The 18,006-nt window shown below is 56.7% G+C and overlaps 1 protein-coding gene across 5 annotated transcripts in view; it reads left to right on the top strand.

The window, feature by feature from the left end:
* Positions 1–18,006, top strand: part of LOC105464322 (signal peptide, CUB domain and EGF like domain containing 1) — a 148,291-nt gene that overhangs the window by 38,177 nt on the left and 92,108 nt on the right. For all 5 annotated transcript variants that reach the window (XM_071080698.1, XM_011712110.2, XM_011712109.2 and 2 more), the window contains one exon: positions 16,174–16,308. In XM_071080698.1, coding sequence (XP_070936799.1) covers positions 16,174–16,308 — 135 coding nt within the window. The remainder of the gene's footprint in view (positions 1–16,173; positions 16,309–18,006) is intronic.

The following is an 18,006-nucleotide window of genomic DNA, read 5'->3' as shown; positions in this document are numbered from 1 at the left end:
TTCCGAGTGGGACCCTCCCCAGGGCCTGTGTTGCCATTGTGGGGGTCTGGCTTCTTTGGCCTGGCAGCTGGCATGGCTGACACTCCAGCCTTTCCTTCTCTCCTTATGCTCCCAGCAAACTAAATATTAAGCCTGTCCCCATGCACCTCATGCTCTCTGGGCCTCTGCACACACCATTCCCCTACCTGGAGAACCTCCTCCCAACTTGTCCCGGGCACCTCAGCTCTTCCTCCTGCGCCTCTTCCCTGGCCTCCCAGGCGAAGGGACCTGCTCTCTGCGTTCTGCTCCCTTGCCCTCCCTGACAACTCTCAGGCCTGCCAGAATCACACCAAGCTGCAAATGTCTGTTTACTTATCCATCAGCCACCCGTGCAATAATTATACAGAAACACTCAGAGAAATCCAGAGAAAAACAAAATCATCCCCCATTTCTCACCCCTCCAATAGAGGAAGCGTTTTCATGTCCTGATGTCCGTGTCCAGTGTCGCCTGGGCGTGGACAGAACTGTCTGTGGTGGCAGTCACCCATCAAGGTTTATGTGCCGCTTCTCCTCCATATTCCAGCAGGACTCTCTTCACTGTTGATGGGGAATCACGTCGCCAAGATGTGGGAATGGAATGAAAGCCTGGGACAGTGGGGGCAGCGGGGGTGATTATCTGGTAGGGACAGCAAGCATGCCCCAATGCTGTTCTGTCAGGACATGCCCCGGGTGCCTATATCTGCAGGTGAGGGGCCTCTGAGATTAGTTAGACTGACTCTTGCCCTCAGGGAGCTCCCAGGCCCTGTGCAGAAATACTCCCACTATGGTGTCCTTTGTGTAATGAATACTAGGGGTGTGAAAAGGGATGGTGAGGGGTGGGTGACTCGCCCTACCCTGAGTGAGTAGAGGGTCCCCTGGTGGGGGTGGAGATGGGGCGAAGGGAGGACCTTTAGGAGGGGGGAGCAGCATGTGCAGAGCCTGGAGGTGGGAAGGGCTCGGCCAAGGAGCAGAGTGGGTTCAGAGCAGGTGGTGGTGGTAAAAAGGCAATCTCTGTCAAATGAGCCACGTATACCATGTGCTCTCTGGGTCTGAGACCCGGAGATTACACACACACGCACGTGACCAACCGCACATCTCACCACAAAACGCACCTTTCTCTGCACTGGTCCTCACGTGGCTTAGAGAGACGCTCGCTACCTGGGTTCAGCCTGCCTGTTCCCGCTTCTCACGGCACACTCTTCTTATCCTGCAGGGCTCTGACCCCACTCTGGTTAGTAGACACTGGTCTGCCAGTGTCCTTACCACCTCTCTTTCCTGGAATGGCAGCTCCCTGAGGGCAGGCCTTGGCCTGTTCTTCCCTGTTTACCCTTGCACAAGTGTGGTGCCTTGCACCCCTGCCAAGTGACTGACTGAACAAATACATGTGACTAATCACAGAAGTTTGCTGGAGATGGATGTGGCCAATAGAAAAGATGGTGGCAGATGAGGCCACCGCAAGTGCAGACGCTGTACGGCAGGAGAGTCAGTCAGTTGTATGCAGGTTAACAGGGGATCCGCAGGGAGTCATGAGAAGCAAAAGCTCACAGTCGTTGACCCAGGAATCCCACTTCTGGGGGGCTCTCAGAAGGCAATAATCCCTCAAATGAAAAGGGCCGTAGCTGCCCAGCTGCGTCCTTCACAGGGGAGTTTATTAACAACTGCACAGGGGCGTGGAAGAGGAGCCCACTGCGGACTGCACAAAGCAGCAAGTCAGAAGCAGGGGCAGGGCCAAGCCACAGCACAGAAGGCGCTTTAGCTCAGCTCACAGATCGACTCATTACATTTAGGAGAAAATCAGCTTGTGCAAAAAGACGGAAACAAAACAGATGCTCCTAACGGTGGTTGTGTCTAAAGTGTAAGGTTGTTGATCAGCTTTTCCACTGTTTCTCAGAATTCCTTGTCGGCTCAGAATCTTAAATAATAAAACAGTTTTATTGGTCAAGTTATAGAGAGCCATGCTAGGTCTTTGAGAGAAGGAGAACCACAGACAATGTGGCCACAAACTCAGAGACAGGTTGGCCGTGGGGAGGCCTGCGAGTGTGCCAGTGCCTAAGCCAAGCGAGTGCCCCCTTTTCTGTGAAGCTTCCTGGCGCCCACACCCAGCCCTCCGCCACCGCCCTCTGTGGCCTGCTGTCTGCCTTTCTCCGGTGCGTCAGCTCTGATGAGACAAAACTATTTGGTAGTCCTGGTTGCTGCCGCCAGGCCCAGCCGGGGCCTGACAGGGAGGAACGCTGAGTGCAGGAAGGAACAAGCCCACATGCGGCAGGCCCAGCTGGGGAGCTGATGCAGGGCATGGATGGGGCAGGAGGCCAAGTGGCCGGGCTCAGGGTGTGGCCATAGGCCTGGCAGGTGCCGAGGACCCTCACGCTCGAGGAGACCTCATAGGTGAGGACAGGTGTACACATGGAGGGTGCTAGCAAGGAAGAGGAAGAGAAGGAGCAGCCGCACAGCCGTCTGGCAATTTCACACAGCTTTGGAGGGTGGAAGAAAATGCGGACTTCCATGGGGAAGAATTAGCCCCTGAAGGTTAGAATTCCGACAGAACTGAGGCTGGGAAATGGATGCTGGGAATCAATCAGTTGACTTGGCTGGAGTCTGGCGGGATGAACCAGCCAGAGGACCTGTGTACCTGGGGTGTCGTGGGAGCTCCGGGGCCCCTCCTTGGTTCAGGGGAGTTTTGTTTTGTTTTTCAACAGGAGAGGGACTTGCCCTGCTGCCCCATCCACCGGCCTGGAGGTAATCACATGCAGCTGGGCCCGGGTAGGCACGGAGGCTCTTCATTAAGTGTCCCGTGGGAGCGTTTCCTCTTTCTTTCCTTACAGCTTCTCGCTTTGGTTCCATGATTTGTTTGTTTGGTTTTCCTCCTTCCCTCTCTCCAGTCCTCCATTCTTATCCCCATCAAAAGAAATTTTTAAAAACTCCAGTGCCTCCTACAGATGTCCAGCCAGGATCACATTCACAGCTGCACTGTCAGAGGCCTGAGGGGATGAAAGCACCCCGTTCCCAGCCTGGCTCCGTCACTCACGTGCTGGGGACTGTGGGCAGGCTGCACACTGCTTAGAGCTCCCAGTTACAAAACAGCTACTGCCCTGGGCTGAGGTTAACTGAGATAACTGTAATGAGAGTGCCTGACCCTGAGCAGGGGCCCCAGCCAGCCCCTGCCCTGCCTGTGATCTAGAGGTTCAAGGAGGAGCTGGCCTTGCCATAGGTGGTCTAGCAAAATGAGTGAAATGTAGTCCTGTAGGGGATCCCACTGTGTCTCCAGACCCCTTCCCTCTCCATTCACTTCCTGAAACTCTACCCAGCTCAAGCAGCTTTTCTTTAGTGGGAGACTTTGGTCCTCGTGTCAGTAAAGGTGCCAACAAAGCAGGAGGAGAGGCTGAGCTGCACCCCTCTTCTGAGGCCTCCCAACGCGGGTCCCTTCAAGCACTGAGCACCAAAGCCACAGGCTGGCAATGACTGTGAGGCCACTTGGTTTCCCATCGCGATCTCTGCACAAGCTTCCGACTCTCGGGCAAGGCCAAGGGGGCAGATGAGCACAGCCCTTCTCTGAGAGCCTTCTCTGGCACCTCCTGATGTCAGTCGCTGACCCACCCACCCACCCAGGACCCACTGCCAGCCAGCGCATGTTCCTGTCACCCATCCAGAGCTGCTTCCTTGAGTGGGTCCTGGGGCTGCAGGGCCTCATGGCAGCCCCTCTGCAGCCACACTTTGCAGCATACGGCAGCAAAGGCTATGCGTCTGATCCCTGGTGGGACGGCCTTTAGCCAGGGCCTATGGATGTCCAGGCCAGAAGCGCTGTTCCCCCCCCACACACTTTTGGAAGTGCTCACTCAGTTATCCAGTCCGCAGACATATTTCATGTGTCCCACGCACTGTTCAAAACCCTGGGATACTGGGATGCTCAAGACAGACATGGTCCCTGTTCTCAGGGGCTCTGTGTTGTCTAGTGGGAAGACAGAAACAGTCAAAAAGAAGATTCCAGGTGGGTGGGGGCATGCTCTGAAGGAAGCAGGGGAGGGATATGTTGCAGAGTGGCCCGTCTGCCACTTTAGCTTGGTGGTCAGAGAGAGCATCTCGGGGAAAGTGGCACGTGACCTGAGGTCTGAAGGAGGAGGAGGAGCCAGCCGTGCCAAGACAAGGGAAGAACATTCCGGGCAGAGGAGCAAATGCCAAGGCCTGGAGATGGGAACAGGATAGCCAGGGTCAAGGGAGAGCAGGACACAGCAGCCTGGCTGGAGGTGGGTGAGCGAGGAGGAGGCCAGGGCGGGGGACGTGGGCAGAGCAGTTCCTGTGGGCTTGGTGGCCGGGAAAGGGAGTTCATGTTTATGACACCTTTGGGGGCTTTCAGGCAGGGGGATGGCATGAGGTCCATGAGGGATGAAGGATGGACAGGGGCAGGGTGGAGTCAGGGAGTTCGATAATCCAGGCCAGAGATGAGGGCGGCTGGACCAGCCGTGGCAGCCCTGGAGGGGAGCGAATGTGTTGTACTCGTGGTGAATTTCACGGGCAGAGTTGAAAGGACTGGGCCTGCTAAGGGCTTCAATGTGGGGAGAAAGCGGCATCAAAAATAACAACCAGGTGTTTTGCCTGAAGCGACTGCGGGTTGTGTGACCATTTGCTGAGCTGGGGAAGGCTGAGGGCAGACTGAGCTTTGTCTCGTTCTATTCTGCTTTTGTAGGAGGGGGACTTGGGAGTTCAGTATGGGCCGCATGAGGTCCGTCATGCCTGCGGGGCGTCTGTGTGCAGGCACCAGGTCAGCTCTTGATGTCTAAGTTGGAGGGTGGTGGAGCAGGCAGGCCTGGGAGTTTGGGGGCAACCTTGGCAGATAAGCAGCCAAGGGACAGTGCAAAATCTCCCAGAAACAGAATGTAGATGGGGTGGGAGCGAGGGCAGAGCCCTAGAGGAGCCCAGGCCCCGCTGACCAGCACTGAGCTCCTGAGTACCTAGCACTGCCTGAGGCTACTTGAAAGGAGGTGGTGTCCACAGAATAGAAAAAAGTATTTGCCAGTCATATAGGTAAGGGCTTAGCATCCAGGATATATAAAGAATTCTTACAACTCAAGACAATGCAGTTTAAAGATAGGCAAAGGATCTGAATAGACATGTCTCCAAAGAAATGGAGACGCCCCGCCTACCTGGAATCTCTCTGATTGTTTCTGTCTTTCCACAGACAGCATAGAGCCCGTGAGAATAGGGACCGTGTCTGTCTTGAGTGTCACTGTATCCCAGGGCCATACAAATGGCCACTGAGCATGTGAAAAGCTGTTCAACATCATTATTCGTTAGAAAAATGAAAATCAAAACCATAATGAGAAACCATGCCACACCCACTAGGATGGCTGTTAAAAAAAAAAAAAAAAAACAGAAAGGAGCAAGTGTTGGTGAGGATATGGGATATGGAGAAATTAGAAACCTCATACTTTGGAAATGTAAAATGGTGTCGCCCGTGGGAAACAGTCATTTTCTCAAAAAGGCATACATGGAGTTACCAGATGATGTGACGGTACTACCCCCAGATAGGCACCCAAGAGAACTGAAAGCATACACCCCCACGACGACTTACACACAGTGTTCCAGCAGCACTGTGCATAACAGCCACCAAGCCGACACACCCAGATGTCCGTCAGCTCACGAAGAGATAAATAAAATGTGGTCTGTCCGTGCAATAGAATATTATTCAGCCGTAAAAGGGAACGCGGTGCTGAGACATGCTATGACACGGATGAAGCTTGAAAACATGCTAAGTGAAAGAAGCCAGACACACAAAGGCAACTATTGTGTGACTTCTTTACATGAAATATCCAGAATGGACAAACCCATAGACGGAAAGTAGACACGTGGTTTCCAGGGGCGAAGGGGTGGGAATTGGGACTAACCAAAAACGGGCATGGGGCCTCTTTCTGGTGTGATGGAAACATTCTGGAATTAGTAGGGATGGTTATGCTACATACATAACACAGTGAATATACTAAAAGTCACTAAGATGTCGGCTTAAAGATCGTATGCTCCATGAATTCTATCTCAACCAGAAACCGGGATTGGAGAAATAGCAGAGGTCTCACGAACATAGCATCGAAAGGCCCATCCACACCGTCCGAGCAGACCACATGCACAGCTCTGTCCACTTCTGGGCCAACCGTGAGTGCCCCAGTAAGCTGGGGTCCCCAGAGAAGGGCAAGTGTGCCAGAGGCTTATTCAGGAGGGAGCAGTGTCAGGAGCCGAACGGCTTCACTTGGAGACCAGAAGGCCGAGGCAGGGCTGAGTGCTCCCCTCTGACGTGGTTTGTTGTTGCTTTTGCATTTTGGAAGAGACTTTGCTGTCACCAGAGTATGTTCGTACCCGTGATTCCCTGAGGCATGAGCGGCAGCTTTGTGCTGCACCTGCTCACACTTGGTGGTGGTCTGTGTGTGCCAGGCGCTGCGCAGAGTACCTTACCTCCATCACCTCCTTTGGCTCCCAGACACCTCAGGGACTTTTATCCCTGTTTTATAGAGAAGGAAACCAGACCCAAAATGGTGAAATGGCCTGCTCAAGGTCACAGAGCGAGTGACTCACTGAATCTTTTTTTTTTTTTTTGGGAGACGGAGTCTCGCTCTGTCACCCAGGCTGGAGTGCAGTGGCGCAATCTCAGCTCACTGCAAGCTCTGCCTCCCGGGTTCACGCCATTCTCTTGCCTCAGCCTCCCGAGTAGCTGGGAATACAGGCGCCCGCCACCATTCCCGGCTAATTTTTTGTATTTTTAGTAGAGACAGGGTTTCACCGTGTTAGCCAGGATGGTCTCGATCTCCTGACCTCATGATCCGCCCGCCTCAGCCTCCCGAAGTGCTGGGATTACAGGCGTGAGCCACTGCGCCCGGCTGGCTCACTGAATCTTGTACTCCATCTGGTGTGACTTGTGGAGCAAGAGCCAGGTCCCGTGGGCAGTGGTCCCAGGGCAGCGTCACGCAGACCCCTGTGAGGACTGGCCAGCGGTTTGCACTGGGCGGCAGACTCCCGTCCTTCCCTAGAGATGCACAGCAGGGGGCGGCAGGGCAGCAGCTGGGCTGGAAGGCGGGACTCAGATTGGGGAGGGCAGAGTCAGCAGACCCCAACGGCCAGCAGGCTTCACCACCTCCGCTTCCCCTGGACTGGCTTGCTGGGTTTGGACATGAGCAGTGAGCTTGCTGGTCTGGAAAGCTGACCTTACCATTCATACGCCTCATCTCCCACCCTGAGCTTGGACTCAGGCCCAGGCCAAGAGGTCGGCTCTGTGTCTTCTGCACACGGCCAACCTGCTGGGGAATCAGGACCCCCAGGGAAGGCCTCAGCTGATGCCCACACCAGGAAGCAGACAGGTCCTAGGAGACCCCAGGCACACCTCCTGCCTGCCTGTGCCAGCAGCTCTGGACAGCTCGGAGAGTGCTCTGGATCTGGCAGAACTCAGGCCCCAAAGCTCTAAGACCCGTGTGTATTTTACCCGAAACCTAATCCATCTGGTTCTCATTTATTTACACTTAACTCATCAAATGCAATTTTGCAAGAGCCGCTAGATAGCCAAGAGGCTTTTCTGCCTAAGCCACCCTTCTGAAAGGAGCCGGCGGCCGGGGGCCCTCAGCCCCCTGGGACCAGGTGGGAGCTCTCAGTGCTGGAGGTCGAGTTCGCTTCCTAAGATGGGCTGGGCACCTCTGCCTCTGTTTCCAGACCTTCTGTGGGAGATGGGACGCTGGAGCCAGTGGAGGGCCTGACACACAGTAGGCTCTTGACAGCCATGAAAACATGGGTGGGGTCCAAGCAGCACACAGAGTCTCTGTTTCAAATCGGGAAACATTTGCGGGAAACACAAAGCAGCCAGAGCTGGATCCAGAAGTAATTTTTAGTTGTTATAAATAACTGTGAACCTGGACTCTTGGTCCAAAGTAGAACAAACAGCCAGCTATTAATAAAAACAAACATCAGCATCCCGAGCCAAAAAGCACACCTCCCAGGGAAACTGGTCCGCCTGCAGAGGCCTTTCGGAAGCAGGTCAACCTATGGCCTGCTGATGTCAGCTCTGGAAATTCTTCTTGCTGGAAAACAACCATGTCAATCACAACACGTGGGTCCCCTCTCACACGTGACCCTTCAGTGACTGGAGGTGGCCTGCACCTGTGAGGACCGAGTGGAGATGGGCAAGAGTCACAGGTGAGGGCCATCTGCCGCCAGAGCTGTGCTCATGCCAGGCAGTGCACAGTGAGGTGATGGGACCTGATCCCAGAGACCCCGTGGGACCAAGGTGCCATGTCCTGTTCCAGCCAGACTCATCACAGCAGCCACTGCCCATGGAGAAGGGATTGGGAAGGAGAGGCTGGAGGCTGAGAGACCCAGGAGAAGTGTGCAGCCTACCCCAAAGCGGAAGCTGAGGTCCAAGCCGGGGCTGTCTCATGGGAGCCAGGGAGACGGACGGGCAAAGTGGCATGGAAAAAGTCAGCAGCCTTGGTCAGACCCTTGGGAGAGCGGCAGAAGAAACAGGCTTCAAGGACATCAGGGTCCTCAGGCCTGGTGGCTGGGTGGAGTGAGGGCCAGACCCTGACCATTGAGGCCCCTCTTTTGTGCTCCAAATGCTCAGCCTTTCTTGACCCGGTCCTTCCCCTCTCCCACCTCTGCCTTCCCCCAGCTCTGCGGGCTGAGGGAATGAGAGCTCACTGCTCACAGGGAGCAGCCTTCAAGGACCTTCAGGATCCCTGTCTTTTGTCCCAGACTTCACTGGAGTCATCTTTTTCCGAGGGTGTCTGCCCGCCCCACCTGCTGAAGGCCCCTGTGTCAGGGCCTGCCAAGGTTCCACCTTCTCTTCCTCCCAGCTCCCTTGCCTGCCATTTCACCCTTGTCCCGGAAGAGGGAAGGGCTCCAGCGGTTCCGATGGCACAATCACAGATACAGTTGTACATCATAGGAGGCTGTGGACCAGTGCCTTCCAGCCTCAACCAGGCCGGTCCAGACAGCCGTGAAAGGCTCCTCCCAGAGCTGGGCATCAAGGGCCTGCTCTCCACTCTACCTCCTCGGTCTCTCACCAGTTGAAAGGATTTCCTGAAAAGAGCCTCCTAGAGTCTGCCCCAGAGCCCAGGGGACCTCCTCTCCGCTTTGTAGCTAAGTCCCTGTGCTGCGCCGAGGAGCTCTGTGCCTTCTGGGAACATTCAGCTGTGGTCATAAATATAGATGAAGGACCATGAGCTGCCCCTACCCCTCCTGGAGCCGCCCTGGGATTCTGGACCCCGGGTTGGAAACAGGCCCACTCAGGGGCTTCACGACACCCAGGCTCAGCCCTGGCCCAAGGCCTCAGAGGTTTGGGACACTCTGCGTGTCAGGCTGCACAAATGTTTTCTGCAGGGACTGTCCCCCTGCTAGTTGGACTGATGTGGGGACTCGGACAGGGCTGGAGTTTTTGAGCGCTGTGTGGGGTCTCTCCAGGGCAGGGTGCAGGCCGCAGAGCAGCCTTGCTCACTCTCCATGCCCACAGCCTGGCTCTGCTGTTCCTCTTAGCCCAGCATCCAGGACCCAGTCAGCCACCTTTCCCTGGTTGCTTCCAGAACTCTTCTTCTGTTAGAGGCTGCAAGCCCTTCCCCATCTGGGCCCTGCCCTGCCCCTTCCACAAGCCTTTGCTTTCAGAATACCTCCGCCTCCTCCAGGATCCCCGGGCTCAGGTCACATCTCTCTGCTCTTCTCAAAGCAGCTCGTACTTCACCTCTGCCAGGAAGCCTCCCGTCTCTGTGCTCTGGCCCAGAGCTGGGTGTCCCTGGCAGCTCACGGGTAGTGTGGCACAGAGTAGGTGCTTGGTGTCCATGGAGTGAGTGAATGAACAGAGACATTTCAGGTAGATTCAGAAGGCAAGAAAAACTTCAGTCTGGACAAGGAGGGGAGGCGGTTCCAGAAGGAAGGTGGCATGCACACTCGGGCAGAGGCGCCTGGGTGGGGTGTGTTCAGAGAGCAGCTGCAGGAGATTCCTAGAGCGTGGCTGAAGAAGTGAGCAGGCTGCGAGAGCCCACTCACAGCTGAAGCCCCCGTCATGCCCAGTGGGAATGAGGACAGCACTCTGCCCCCCGGGACTGGTCCCTTGGCAGTAATGCGCTCCCTGGCACTGGTGTGTGCAAGCACAAACTGTGCCATCCCATTTACCCTCCTGTCACTTGGGCACTCACTCTTGGCCTGACCCGCTGCTAGGAGCAAGGATATAAAGGAGACTCAGATCTGTCCTCACCCCAGGGCAGGGACAGGACAGCCAAGCCCTCTCTGGTCCAGGGCAGAGGAAGGAAGTAGTGAAGGAAGGAAGGCCTGGCCTGGAAGCTGGGGTGGAGTGAATTATGCTGGACACCAGAAAGACTACACAGAGGAGGAGGCTGAGCACCAGGTTTTGGAGAGGTGGGTGTGGAGGGTCCAGGGAGGTTTGTAAGCATCAAAACCTGGGTACCTTCATCTCACTACTGTCATCGGGCTTGAAGGCTCCTCAAGAGGAGGAGAGGGAGGGCTTTGGACTCATGGGGCTTCCAGTTCTCCTTCTGCCTCTTTTAGAGCTTTGAGAAAATCTCTCCCCCTCTCCAGGCCTCAGTTTTCTCGCCTGAGAATCTGGAATAATAAGAATAATGCCCCCGGCGTAGAGCTATTGTGTGGATTTATTAAGATAGCGCCTGAGCAGGGGCGTCGCTGCGGTAGTGAGGTTGGCAACCCCGCCCAGCCTCAATGGTCACATCTGTGTGCGGGCTTGGGGGTGGGGTGGGATTCGCACTCGGGGCCAGCCACACAGGACCCATCCGTGCACTGACAGTCAGTTCCACGGGGCACAGAAGGAGGAGGGCTGCACACACCACAGGCATTCCAGGAGCACTTCCCAGAGAACATGGTCTGCAATCCCTCAAGCTCTGGGAGCCCTTCCCAGGCATGAGGCCTGGACATCACCCACAGGCCACAGGGCAAGACAGGGGCAGAACTCAGGGAGCCTGACTCCCAGGCATGGGTTCCCCTCTCGCCATGAGGGCACCTCTCATAACAGAGTGTGCCGAATGCTGAGGGACCATGGGGCGGGGTGTGCTGGGCTCACAGCACCCCTTGGAAAGGGCCAAAGGACTGTTTCTCAGAGTGCCCTGCCAGACCTGGCCAGGGCCTCCAGGTGAGCCCAGTCTGTCCTGGGCTCGTGGGCGGCATCTCACAGACCCAGCTGCTGCGGTTGGACGCTCTTCAGACCTCAGTGTGGGGCCCACTGGGAGTGCTGGAGACACGGGGTACAAGAGCCGTGCGTGGGGCCTCAGGCCCTTCCCTAGAGATGCTGCTCATGGCCTCAGGCCATCCAAGAGATTTGGCAGCTGTGATTTCCTCCCCTCCTCGGGGGCCAGGGGTGAGGCCTGTTTGGACCACAGTGGGAAAAGGGTGCAGGGGGCAGCCCCCTCTTCCCGTCTGCTTCATCTCAGGGCTTTATCACTTGGGAGTGGGGACAAGACATGTTTACATGGCCCTGCATTTGTTTCCCATTATTCATCAGCACTGGCGAGTCATTGTTCCCTAGCAGAGTAAACAGCCCTGTCCCAAGGCCCAGCCGCCCTGCCAGGTCACTGAGGGTTTGTAGATGCCTTACGTCAACCGCCCTTTGCTTCAAGCTTTCAGTGAGGTGAGGAGCGACCAGGCCAGATGGCTGCAGATGGGTGGCACCAGGGAGCTTACTTGTGACAGGGATGAGGTAGCATTTCTGCACCGGGAACTCAGCATTTGAGGGTCTGTATCTGTTTGGTTTGCTTTACAGTTGGACTTTTAGTGGAGCTAGGGAAGCCAAGGTACAGAGCAAGGAATCTGAGAACCATGAGAAGAAACGTAACAACTGTGACACGAGAGGGGTCTGGACTGAGTCCCAGGGATAGCTGCCCACATCCAGGTCTCATGGTTAAGTGTATGCCTGCACAGTTCTCTGCAGGGTCTTATTGGTCCAGAGATGGGACTAACCCCAGGAATGCTGGGCCCTTCCCAGTGCTCCTCGCAGCAAGCTGCCTCTGGGGCTGACGTGCATGTGCCCAAGTTGACAGGGACTCCAGCTCGTGTGAGGAGCGGCCAGCTCTTTGCAGCATTAGTCTGAGCACACTTGCTGACGCGGCCAGCTTAGCCCGGGGCCAGAGGCACGTGTTCTGCAGCTAGACCCTAGGGCTGGGTCACTGTACTCAAGCTACTTCAGCTCCCAGAGCCTCCGTGTCCTCATCTGTAAAATGGGGTCAGTAACACGACCTATCACACAGGTAGCTGTGAGGATCGCGTGGGCCTGCTCCTGACACATAATCAATGCTCACGGATGTTTGCTGTGTTGTTAACAGGATGAATGGGACATGGGGCCTGGCTTGGTGCTTTTCATGGTCCAGTGCAGGCTGGAGACAGACCCCAGGGGCAGACATGGCTGAGGTGTAGAGGGGAGGGAGGCGACCACTCACCACACCTAGGGGCTGCCCCTAGCAAAGGTGGCATTGGCCTTGGGCCCCGGGGGGTCCTAAGCAAGGCTTTGTTGAATGGAGAAAGGTGCTGAGAATAGTCTCTCTCCCTCCCCGCTAGGCTTCCCCAGGCAGACTGTCGGGTCATGTTGCGATCACCTGGCTCCTCTCAGCGAGGGCCACCTCTCCCATTTTAGCTGTAACCGCTGGTGGCTTTTAAAGTTCAGAGCTCTGCCTGTATCCTCTGGCTGCCCACACGGCTGACATTTGAGCTTGCCAAAGAATAATGGCCTCGCTGTCAGCCTCAAAGGCAGCTGCGTGGTGTCTTAGGTGGTAAAGTGGTCTGTTGTCCGTGAGTCTAAATAGGACCCAGCTCACATCACTCAGCAGCTGAGTCCTGTCCCAGTTCAGTGCAGGTCACCGACTCTACGTTTTCACATCCTCTTGGTTCCAATAGTAAAAGATGTCTGTGTTAGAAACAAGAGTATCAAAGGCTCAACGCCAAGTGTGTGTGTGTGTGTGTGTGTGTGTGTGTGTGTGTGTCGGGGGCCGGGGATTGGCTAGAAGCAGCCAGTAGCTCACGCTGCCTTTGTGGTTTTATATATTTGCCTATTAAAATGACAATATAGACATGGAACATTAAGGTTTAAGAAGCCCTTCTTTCATTAAACAAACTGACAGAGGGGGGGTTATGACTCTGGTAATTGAAACATGCTGTTCTCTTCAAGACCAGAACTCCATAAAGACTCTTTTCAGCCAATAGCGCCCTTTGTGCCAGCGGCCTCTGGTCAGAAACGAGTGTCGGCCCTGAGGTCTGTCTCTCCCCGAGTGGGGAGACCACCTGGCAGCCTTCTGCAGCCGCCTTGGCAGCTGGAGGTCAGGGCCTTTTCTTCATAAAAACCTCATTCTCAGGGCTTTTGAAATCGGTTGCAGGGCACAGAGCCTTGGGGTGTTGCCCTGTGCTCCAGCCTGTTACCGTATTGTGCTGCTGGTGGTAAACCTGAGCAGGGTCAGGAGACAGGGGCTCGTGGGGTGCAGTTGGCAAAGCTCCATGTACTGGGGACAGCTGCTGCAGGCTGCTCTGTCTTCCTGCGAGGGGAGGGGTCTGGCGACGTCACTGCAAGCCGAGATTTCAGGGTCGGACCACCAGGTTTGAATCCTGCCTCTGCCACTTACCATATGTAGGACTTTAGACAAGTGACTTTGCCTCTCCGCACCTAAGTTTCTTCATCTATAAAATGGACTGGTACCTGGATCTGACTTACAGGGTTGCTGTGAGAATTAAAGGAATTAATACAGGTAAGATGCTTAGAACGGTGCTGGGCACTCAGAGAGCACTGTTGAGTTGGAGTGAGCTAGCATCATAGACATTGAACTCTTTCCATGAGTCACTCTTGGGAGTACCACTGTGTGGCATCACCATGGAGTCCCGCTGTGTACCACTGCAGCACAGTGTGACAGAGGCCCCCGTACCACTGCAGCACAGCGTGACAGAGGCCCTCGTACCACTGCAGCACAGCCTGACGGAGGCCACCATAACACTGCAGCACAGCCCGACAGAGGCCACCATAACACTGCAGCACAGCATGACAGAGGCCCTCGTACCACTGCAGCACAGCGTGACAGAGACCCCCATACCACTGTAGCACAGCCTGACGGAGGCCACTGTACCACTGCAGCACAGCCTGACAGAGGCTGTAGTACCACTGCAGCACAGCCCGACAGAGACCCACCGTACCACTGCAGCACAGCCCGACGGAGACCACCGTACCACTGCAGCACAGCCCGACGGAGACCACCGTACCACTGCAGCACAGCATGACAGAGACCCCCATACCACTGTAGCACAGCCCGATGGAGACCACCGTACCACTGCAGCACAGCCCGACGGAGACCACCGTACCACTGCAGCACAGCCCGACGGAGACCACCGTACCACTGCAGCACAGCCCGACGGAGACCACCGTACCACTGCAGCACAGCCCAACGGAGACCACCGTACCACTGCAGCACAGCATGACAGAGACCCACCGTACCACTGCAGCACAGCCCGACGGAGACCACCGTACCACTGCAGCACAGCCCGACGGAGACCACCGTACCACTGCAGCACAGCCCGACGGAGACCACCGTACCACTGCAGCACAGCCCGACGGAGACCACCGTACCACTGCAGCACAGCCCGACGGAGACCACCGTACCACTGCAGCACAGCCCGACGGAGACCACCGTACCACTGTAGCACAGCCCGACGGAGACCACCGTACCACTGCAGCACAGCCCGACGGAGACCACCGTACCACTGCAGCACAGCATGACAGAGACCCCCCGTACCACTGTAGCACAGCCCGATGGAGGCCACCGTACCACTGCAGCACAGCCCGACGGAGACCACCGTACCACTGCAGCACAGCATGACAGAGACCCCCATACCACTGTAGCACAGCCCGACGGAGGCCACCGTACCACTGCAGCACAGCCCGACGGAGACCCACCATACCACTGCAGCACAGCTTGATGGAGGCCCTCGTACCACTGCAGCACAGCTTGATGGAGGCCCTCGTACCACTGCAGCACAGCCCGACGGAGACCCCCATATCACTGTAGCACAGCCCGACGGAGACCCACCGTACCACTGCAGGACAGCATGATGGAGACCCACTGTACCACTGCAGCACAGCCCGACGGAGGCCCTAGTACCACTGCAGCACAGCCCGACGGAGACCCACCGTACCACTGCAGCACAGCCCGACAGAGACCCACTGTACCACTGCAGCACAGCGTGATGGAGGCCCTCGTACCACTGCAGCACAGCCCGACGGAGACCCACTGTACCACTGCAGCACAGCCCGATGGAGGCCCTTGTACCACTGCAGCACAGCCCGACGGAGGCCACCGTACCACTGCAGCACAGCCCGACGGAGGCCCTCGTACCACTGCAGCACAGCGTGATGGAGGCCACCGTACCACTGCAGCACAGCCCAACGGAGGCCCTCGTACCACTGCAGCACAGCCCAATGGAGGCCACCATACCACTGCAGCACAGTGTGACAGAGACCCCCATACCACTGTAGCACAGCCCGACGGAGGCCACCGTACCACTGCAGCACAACCCAATGGAGGCCCTCGTACCACTGCAGCACAGCCCGACGGAGGCCCTTGTACCACTGCAGCACAGCGTGATGGAGGCCACCGTACCACTGCAGCACAGCCCAACGGAGGCCCTCGTACCACTGCAGCACAGCCCGACGGAGACCCACCGTACCACTGCAGCACAGCCCAACGGAGGCCCTCGTACCACTGCAGCACAGCCCAATGGAGGCCACCGTACCACTGCAGCACAGCGTGACAGAGACCCCCATACCACTGTAGCACAGCCCGACGGAGGCCACCATACCACTGTAGCACAGTGTGACGGAGGCCCACTGTAGAGTACCATCATGGTGCATCCCCATGGAGTCCCACTGTACCACTATAGCACAGCACAGTGGAGGCCCACTGTAGAGTACCACTGTGATACAGGGCTGGTGGAGGCCCACTGGAGAGTGCCACCATGGTGCAGGGCCGTGGAGGCCACTGTACAGTATCACCATCATACAGCACCAGGGAGGCCCTCTCTGGAGTCTCTCCCTTCAGGGCCATGTGAGGAAATTCACTGCATCCCTGTCCCGCCAGCCCATCGTGCCCTGCTTCCAACTTAGGTGTGATTTCTGTTCCCATTCTCTTCCTCTTCTCACAGATGTGGACGAGTGTCAGGACAATAATGGTGGCTGCCAGCAGATCTGCGTCAACGCCATGGGCAGCTACGAGTGTCAGTGCCACAGTGGCTTCTTCCTTAGTGACAACCAGCACACCTGCATCCACCGCTCCAATGGTGAGTACGGCCTGTGCTGACCAGGCGTGTCCCCCCCCAGGATGGGCAGCCCCCAGAGTCTCGTTCTCCACATCTCAATTCTGGGGCCCTCAAGGTCAAGGCAGGGAATTTTGCTGGTAGTCTGAATGACTGTTTTGCACGTCTGGTATTGGTTCTGCACGGGCCTCCTTCCAGCTCCTTCCCTCTGCCTGCTACACTAGGGCTGCGGGTGTTTCTCGTGTTTATATGTGGGGCCGCAAGTGGCACATGTGACCAGAGGAGCTGTTTTCCTTTCTGGGTTGGGGGCTGTCTGTGGCCGGGAAGAGTGGGGCACCATTCTCCATGGGCTCCTTCTCCAAAAGGGGCTTGAGGCTACCCAGGCTGTGTGCCAACTTCTCTGTCTCCATGAGCCTGGCAGCACCAGCGACTCCCTGCTGCCTGTTCATTGGGTTTTCTGCCAGGAGAGGGTCCTTGTGGTCGGGAGCCTGCTGTTTGGAGGCCAGGCAGGGTAGCAGGCCAGCCTGGGGAGGTGCAGAGGGCCCCAGGAAGACACCCCACCAGCTGGAGCACTAGGTGGCAGACCCAGGCTGAAGTGGAGCCTGGCTGCCAGCCAAGCCCAGCAGGCGAAGGGACTTGGTGTTAGGGCATCAGTGGTCAGATCCTGGAGTTTGGGCTCAGGGCAGTGGGGCTATGAGGTGGCGGCAGAGCTGGCCAGAAAGCCAGGACACATGTGCTTGGAGGAGAGGGACTTCCAGGCAGAGAACAGCATTTCCTGAGGCACGTCTCTTGCTTCAGATAATGCAAGGTCAGGCATCTTGAGGCAAGGCTGTGTGCCAAAGCAGAGTGTGCTGTGAGGGCAGAGGCAGGAGCCAAGGCTCCCAGGGCCTGGCTGTCGTGAGCTGTCAAGGAAATAGATGCAAGGAAGAAGGCCAGGACTGCCCCAGCTCGAGCACGCCCCCGTTGCTGACCCTTAACAAGGAGGAGGTGCTGGAGGCTGGTGGGCCTCGGGGGCGTTCCTGGGAAGGGCGCGCCTCTCTAGGACACAGCACCTGCAGAAGGCTCGGAGAGGGGCTCACGCTGAGAGATGGGGAACCAAAGGGCACGCACTGGGCTCCAGGCCAGCCAGACCCTGTGTAAATCCAGCTCCTCCCCTCCCACGCAGAAGCCCTCCCATGGGCAGCTCTACTGACTGCTCCCCAGCTTCCTCGCCCGCAAACTGGGGACGTGGTGTTACCCGGCAGTTTGGAGATAGAGCAGGACCCTGGGACGAGGTTCCAGCCTCCCGTGGGCAGGCAGGAGGCTGTGAGGTGCAACTCTGCCAGCCCAGGCTGGAGTTCCATTAGAAAACAGTTCCTGAGAAAGTGAAAGCAAAAACATCTAAAAAGTACTCAGGATAATAAAGTGGAAATACTCAAACAGGCTCCTTAGGATTCTTAGTGTTCATTGCCTCAAAGACAGGACGGGCCTGCTAATCATGGCTCTGTGGTGTCCCCGGAAGAACAGAAAGCCCGAGCTCCGTGGCTCCTGGCACTTGCTGCTGTCACATTGTCCACACTCCACCCAGGTGGCTCCCGGGCATCAGGAGTTTGTTTTGCGCCTTGTAAGACCTCCCAGTTGTGGGCTGTGGGGCCAAGCTGCCCACGATGGAGGAAAACCCTATAATCCAGGACTCTGAGCCCAACAGGTTGTATAAGAAGCAGATTTATAGGGACAGAGTGA

Source organism: Macaca nemestrina, chromosome 15 (assembly GCF_043159975.1).
Source record: "Macaca nemestrina isolate mMacNem1 chromosome 15, mMacNem.hap1, whole genome shotgun sequence".
NCBI lineage: Eukaryota > Metazoa > Chordata > Mammalia > Primates > Cercopithecidae > Macaca > Macaca nemestrina.
This window is presented reverse-complemented; position numbering and strand designations above follow the sequence as displayed.